This window comes from Protobothrops mucrosquamatus, unplaced genomic scaffold (genome assembly GCF_001527695.2).
Source record: "Protobothrops mucrosquamatus isolate PMUCROS unplaced genomic scaffold, P.Mucros_1.0 scaffold_280, whole genome shotgun sequence".
Taxonomy (NCBI): Eukaryota; Metazoa; Chordata; class Lepidosauria; order Squamata; family Viperidae; genus Protobothrops; species Protobothrops mucrosquamatus.
Genome location: NW_015386356.1, coordinates 1,746,189 through 1,753,511, shown reverse-complemented (window position 1 = coordinate 1,753,511; position 7,323 = coordinate 1,746,189). Strand labels below are relative to the sequence as shown.

Sequence of the window (7,323 nt, the reverse complement as noted above, 5' to 3'; positions counted from 1 at the left end):
GAGCAGTATGGCGCCCTCCCCACAGTGCCCTCCAAGGATGGGGGTCCTAGCCAATGTGCTGGCGGATCAGCCCCCCGCGGGCCCTCCTCTTATCGCGAGACCCGAAAAGTCTATATAAATAGTTGGGAAAGGTAAAGGGGCTGTCTGTCCGAAGCTGTGTGACCCGGCGGGGGTGTACAGTTGGTTGGGAAGGTACCTACCGACGACTCTGTAGGGACCTTTGATTTCCCCTCCTTTTTTGTTTTTAAGGGAAGGGAATTTGGAGTGTCGCTCCCCTTAGTATGGCTGACCAGGCTCTCAGTTTTCTTAAGGACTTTTTGGCGGGGGGGATCGCTGCTGCCATTTCCAAGACGGCTGTAGCGCCTATTGAAAGAGTCAAGTTGCTGCTACAGGTGAGCAGAGTGGCTGAATTTGGCGATGTGCTGATGCTCTCTATGTACAGAGTTTGGGAGGAAAACTGCTCAGATATTAATCTGGCACCTGCCATTGGAAAGGCTGTTTGGTTGGGCCGGCGTTTCCTAAAAAGTAGAGAGCAGAGGCATTCCTCCCTGATGGAAACATGCAGAAAATTACTTGGGGACTCTTCCTTAGAAGTTTCTCACAAGTTTCTTCTAAGAAATGTTGGAATAATAGAGCAAATCTGCTGTCCCTCAAAGCAGTGCTCTGTATTTCCAGCAAAAAAAAAAAGGTCTTCTTGCATGGAGCCAAGTGTGAGGTTGTTAATAGGAGTGGAGTAGGAATGTTAGTGTCAGATGAAGTGACTAAATATGGAAACTGCAGTTGTGCAGTTCCGATGACAGAAGATCAGTGCAGCCCTGTTCTTGGCTTAGTGTACAGCAAGCTACCCAGGGCTTGAGGAAACTCCTTTTCAGGCCTTGATTATTCTCTTGTACATGAGGTGTGCCATGCAGCCCAATCAAAAGTAATACTCAATGGGCAGTGCAAATGGTACTGTGCCCTGCTCATATATTTCCTAACCCAGTCCATTTAAACTATTCTGTTGCATAAAGATTTGTTGCAAGGCTCAATGGTTTGGTAACTTTATGGAGATTGACTGAAAGGACTAAATTTCCCAAAGAGAAGCATATGTGAAAGAAAGCTTGCGTGTATATGAATCGGTTCTTTTAGTTTGAAATAATATAATCTCTTTTTTTTTTTACAATTTTTTTATTAATTTTTTCAAATAAACATAAACAAATAATACAAATATGGTGCATTTCATTAGAAAAACAACACATAAAAAGCCTACTCAGTAGGTATTCAGAAATAATCATTGGTCCCCCCCCTGCATCCACACTCCCTCAACCTTCCTACCTACTTCCCTCTCCCTTCCTCCCCCTCTTAACCACCACCTCTCCTCTTTTCTCCTTTCCAACTATCCTACACATCCCATCACCTTCTTTTCCACCACCTCGGATGCAGTTTAGGGGTACTAGCAATATAATCTCTTTTTATTTGACATATACAACCTATTAAAGCGGTGCAAAGGGGTGCTTCACAAAGTGCTGATATGTAAACCAATGACAAACACAAAGTGTATTGGTATGACAAAAGTGTACTTCCTTGAAATAGTAAAACAGGTGTGTTTTGAAAGGTTAACATTGCTGTTTTGAAGGCAGTCCCTGACTGTCTGTATTGCATATTCATACAAAGAGAAAGCTGTATTGGCAGTCTCAGGGAAAGTGAAGCAACTGTTCCTGCAGCTAAGGACAACCTTGAAAGACTCCATGCAGGGTTTCCAGAGGACACAGCTGCTTTAATATTTTAGAAATGATGCTTTCCTTTTGGTATATGTTTTGCAAATGCTCCTTTTCAATAGCTTTGTATAACTTCACTGTCTAATCACCTTTTAAGATATGTACATATAGCAACATAATCCATAGGCTTTCCATGAGCAAATAAGAACTGGCTAAAGGAACAAATATATTTGTTATATTTATTTTTCTCAGATCTTGTGTCCAAATAAATTAATAGAGTTAAATGCACTAATGCTATTGCTGTTAATTTTGAATTGATAACTGATTTTGATACGGAACAAAATTCCATATTTTGCAGTGAAATATAGCTATGTGTTCATAGCTATGAGCAGTTTTACACAAGCAACAATTGTCCTTTCCCTTTCCCTTCCTTTTGTCTTCCTTCCTTCCCTTTTTGTTTCATTCTTTCAACAGGTCCAGCATGCTAGCCAACAAATCACAGCTGAAAAACAGTATAAGGGAATCATAGACTGTGTGGTAAGGATTCCCAAGGAGCAAGGCATCATTTCCTTCTGGAGAGGCAACTTGGCCAATGTCATCCGATACTTCCCCACCCAGGCCCTCAATTTTGCATTCAAGGACAAGTACAAGCAGATTTTCCTTGGGGGAGTGGACAAACACAAGCAGTTCTGGCGCTACTTTGCAGGCAACCTGGCCTCTGGAGGTGCAGCAGGCGCAACGTCTCTCTGCTTTGTGTATCCTCTAGATTTTGCCAGGACTAGGCTAGCTGCTGATGTGGGCAAAGGGCTGAATGAGAGGCAGTTCACTGGGCTGGGCAATTGCCTTGCTAAGATCTACAAATCTGATGGCCTCAAGGGTCTCTACTTGGGATTCAATGTGTCAGTCCAGGGCATCATCATCTACCGAGCTGCTTATTTTGGCATCTACGATACAGCTAAAGGTAAGAAACAGACATCTAATGATGCTGAAAGAATGATCTGATCAGGCTTCCCCAAGCTGGGGCCTTCTAGATATCTTCCCAGCCAACATGCCTGTTGGAGGCCCAATGAAAGGAAGGCTAATCTGAACACAGCTTTGCTTGACAAATTACGTTTCGATTGATGGGATTTGTAAATGCTGCCTAAAAATGTATCTCTTGAGTGAATCAACTTATAATTGAGAAAGATATAGAACTCAATTTTCCTTTTGATCTGTAATTTTCAATGGTTTATAATAAGTATGATTTCTTCTACATGAAGTAATAAGTTGATTTTCTATGGTTAATCAACTTTCTATGGTCAATCAACTTAGATTTAAATACAGTCTCTTTAAAAATAATTATCTCAAAGTTAGACAATTTGGTGTTCTCTATTTTCTTGTTCCCTAATGTTCCAAATATCATTATGGAGAATATCTATGTGGTTGCTAAAATCAACAATGACTTGATGGCACATGCTGAAATCAAAATACACCAGCCTACCCTGGTACAGTTTTTCTAGCCTTCAGCAAGCTACATCTTAATCCTAACTATATTTGTATAGAATGTAAGCCAAAGTTTTACCTAGGATTTGTGAAACAAGCCATGATGATTTGGGCTAATGACATGCAAATTCACACATTTCACTGACTTTTAAAGAAACTACGGTGTAATTTAGCAATATGGGTAAATAAGGTGACTCATTTCTGAATTTAAGAGATGTTTTAAAATGGCAATAGGATAAAAATCTCCTTGGACTGAAGTTGATTTGTTGTGAGGTACTCTTGATAGCACTATAGAAGCGGTTTGCTCTTGCCATCTACAGGATTGTATTTTTGACTTGCATTCTAATCTACTCTGGTATTTCCAAGTACTAACAGGCCTGACTCTACATACAGTAGGTTCCCAGTCTCAGCAAGGTTAACACAATGCTGCCATCTGCAGGAACAGAATGGCAATGCAGTTAAACATAATTCTTTAGATCTAGATCAGTGATGGTGAACCTTTTAGAGACCGAGTGCCCAAACTGCAATCCAAAACCCACTTATTTGTCACTGGGTGCCAGGTGGGTGTGGCCCACTGGGTGGGCGTGACTGTGATGGTCATGGCAGACTGGGTGGGTGTGGCCAAGGTGGGCGTGATCACCTCGATGTTGCTCGTGGGGAGGGACGCATGTGGGGACAGGGGGTCTCTGGCAGGTGGGGCAGTGGGCAGGAGGCTCATCCTGCGGGGTGAGGTGAGGCGAGGCAAGGCGAGGCAGAGCAGGGGTGCCATTGTCGCAGGGCAAGGTGAGGCAGGGGCCATCGGCCCCCACACACAGAGGCCAGCGAGCGCATGGGTCCTGGGATGCATCAGGCCACATGGGACCTCGGCGAATTAGCGGGCGGCTGGTTGAAGAGGGACGGGGCATGGCATGCATGCCCACAGAGAGGGCTCTGAGTGCCGCCTCTGGCACGCGTGCCATAGGTTCACCACCACTGATCTAGGACACTTCTTCAGACACTACTCAAATATAAAAAATCTGGCAGTATACTACAATTTTTCAAGATAATGATTACACTGCAGTGGTTAGAATGTTGCATTTGAATAGTGGAAGACTACATTTGAATTCCTGCTTAGTCATGAAAGCTCACTGAGGGCACGAAGCTACAATAACTATAACTCTCAAAACATCCCATAGAGCAGGGGTCCCTAACTCCCGGTTTGTGGACCGGCACTGGTCCTTGGAATGCCAGAAACTGGGCCGTGCAAACAAGCAAAGCTCCATCTGTGGGATGCAGGCAGCACCCGAACCCAGACCCACGCCCTCTCTGGTCTGCAGAAAAACCTCTCTTCACGGAACCAATCCCTGGTTGGGGGCCACTGCCATAGAGTTTATCAAGGCTTTTTTTATTTAAAAAATAAAAGTAAAAATAAATAAAATAATAATAATAAAGAACTGAAATTGTATTTTCCAACTTGTTGCTGATGGTTGGCAATTGGCATGTATTTATGATGGTTACAATGTCAAGGGGTCCTGTGTTCACCTTTTGCAAACTTCTGACAAGCAAAGTCAATGGGGAAGCCAGATTCACTTAACAACCATGTTACTATCTTAACAACAATAGTGATTCATTAACAATTGTTGCAAAAAAGATAAAAAATGGGGCAAAACTCACTTAACAACTGTCTTGCTTAGCAACAGAAATTTCGGGTTCAGTTGTGGTTGTAAACTGAGGACCACCTGTAATTGTATAAATGTACTGACATCAGTAAAGTCTCACATGTACATATATTCTTTTTTCTGCCAGACAGCTCTGCAATTTTGCTGTGGCTTCAGGGTAGAGATAGTGTTCAGACAGAGTACCATAGATCTGCTGGTGCATGGAACAGAAATTATAAATGATACTGACAATTTCCCCTCTTTCTTCCTGCTTTCATCTTTGGGCAACCTTCCCTTGATGGCAGGCATGCTGCCTGATCCGAAGAATGTGCATATCATAGTCAGCTGGATGATAGCCCAGAGTGTAACTGCAGTGGCAGGTCTGACATCGTACCCTTTTGACACCGTCCGACGTAGAATGATGATGCAGTCTGGTAGAAGAGGAGGTAAGAAAATAACCAATTCCCTCATCTCTCAGCATTTTCGCATTTCAGATAGTAAAACTGGACTTGATATCATTTGACACAAAGCTCAATTATTTATCTAATCTGAAGAGTCTGTTCCTAGCAGGTTAGTGAGTCTTGCACATTGACCTCAGCTACAACCTTGACTTAGTGACTGTTCAAAAATACGATGGACCGCCACAAATGTACATATGACCCAGTTCTGATGGCTGCCGAACCCCGCTCCCCCGGTTATGTGACTATATTTTGGGCGTTCAGCACCTGGCCCACATTTATGGCCATTTAGTGTCCCTTGATCACATGAGCAGGGGCTGCCACAAAGAGGGGGCAACTTATTCTCCAAAGCACAAGAAGGCAGGACAAGAAGCAATGAATGGAAACTAATTAAGGAGAGAAGCAGCCTAGAACTAAGGAGAGATTTCCTGACAGAACAATTAATCAGTGGAACAACTTACCTCCAGAAATTGTGAATCTCCAACACTGGAAGTTTTTAAGAAGAGATTGGACAAACATTTGTATGAAATGGTATAGGGCTTTCCTGCCTTAGAAGGGTTGGACTAGAAGACCTCCAAGGTCCCTTCCAACTCTGTTATGTTAGCCTGTTATTTGTGACATTTTTGTCAGCATTTACTTCTGGGTTTTTTTGGCAAAAATGCCACATAGCGAACAGGACCGCTGGGGTTTGATTTAGCTTCCCAGCTACCTTTAGCTCCCCATCTTCAGGAGCATATAGTTACCAATTTAATGCTAAGAAAGCTTCAGTTTAATTTCTGCTTTTTTATTTGGAATATATTTAGCAGTGAACACAAACATTATTGCAGAAATACAGTTTGCAAAATTTGAAAAATGTTATATTTATTTGCTTTTGTTCTGTTACAATATTGCCTTCAGATCAATTCAGTTCTTAAACACAGAGAGATGAAATCATCTCTTGAGCTTCAAGGTTAAGAGAAAAAATGCAATTTTATTTTATAAACTTTTGAAGAAAGAACTAGAGAACAACTTTCCAATTATGCTTTATTTGTTGGAATTAGAGGAATGATTGTGTTATACTGATCTATTTCTCTCTTTCCAATGATTTACCTGAATATGTTTACTTCCACAGCTGACATCATGTACAAGGGCACAATTGACTGCTGGAAGAAGATTGCTAAAGATGAAGGAGGCAAGGCTTTCTTCAAAGGTGCCTGGTCCAATGTGCTAAGAGGCATGGGAGGTGCTTTTGTGTTAGTCTTGTATGATGAGATCAAGAAATATGTCTAAGCAAGTCAAACTACTTGCCTCTTACGTTCTGTTTAGTTACATATTTACACGTGAGTTAAAAGGCAACTAAATATTTCCTACGGAAACAGAGGTGACTACTGTGGGTCAAATCCAGTTGAGAGGTCAAATTGTGGAACTATAAGATTGCTTGGTGATGGTTTATAACATAAGTCAAACTTTTTTGTATGGAAAGTTGAAGAGGTCTTTGTATATATACATTTATTTGACAAATATCAATAATATATTCCTATGAATAAAAATATTTCCCGAGGAGGTATGTTGATAACTATTTAAACAACTGGAAAAGTGAATTTAATATTAATTAAAACTTTTTTTCTGTGTGACAAAGCCACTGCAGAAGTTCTTTCAAGATTGTAGCTTCCAGCTGCTAGTGAAGAATGTTTTCAGAGATGAGTGTGTGTGTGCAAATGTGTGGTGTTAGGGTAGAAGAGAGGGGGTGGGGGATGGCAGAGAACAGGGTTCTCTTTCTCACTCTAAGCTAGCAACAAATGTACAACTATGAGGGTGATTCTGACTCATATAAGAAAAAACAGCTAAAAGCTGTGCAGCAAATAATAGCAAACCACAAGAAATGCTGTTCTTCATTTCTCCTAATTTTATCTTTAATCACTTTGTTTGCACTTTGGAAAAAATACTTATGTCAAATGTATCTCCTTTTTGTCATGTTAGGATTGCAATGCTCATGCACATTCCCAGAGGTGTCATAGTCTGGATGAGAAAATCTTATTCCCCCCCCCCCCCAGGCCTTAGTATCTCTAA

General features: G+C 41.6%; 1 protein-coding gene across 1 annotated transcript; it reads left to right on the top strand.

Moving 5' to 3' along the window:
- Nucleotides 1–238: 238 nt before the first annotated feature.
- On the top strand, nt 239–6,968 carry SLC25A4 (solute carrier family 25 member 4). Its single transcript, XM_015831796.1, has 4 exons — nt 239–392; nt 2,172–2,658; nt 5,122–5,262; nt 6,386–6,968. Exons 1-4 carry the CDS (start codon nt 282–284, stop codon nt 6,541–6,543), a joined length of 897 nt encoding a protein of 298 aa, XP_015687282.1. The 5' UTR covers nt 239–281; the 3' UTR covers nt 6,544–6,968.
- The last annotated feature ends 355 nt before the right edge of the window (nt 6,969–7,323 follow it).

Excerpts from the sequence above, each read along its gene's own strand:
- SLC25A4 (XM_015831796.1), top strand. The coding sequence starts at position 282 with ATGGCTGACCAGGCTCTCAGTTTTCTTAAGGACTTTTTGGCGGGGGGG. Across the intron at positions 393-2,171 it reads GAGTCAAGTTGCTGCTACAG|GTCCAGCATGCTAGCCAACA; the intron begins GTGAGCAGAGTG and ends TTCTTTCAACAG. Across the intron at positions 2,659-5,121 it reads CATCTACGATACAGCTAAAG|GCATGCTGCCTGATCCGAAG; the intron begins GTAAGAAACAGA and ends CCTTGATGGCAG.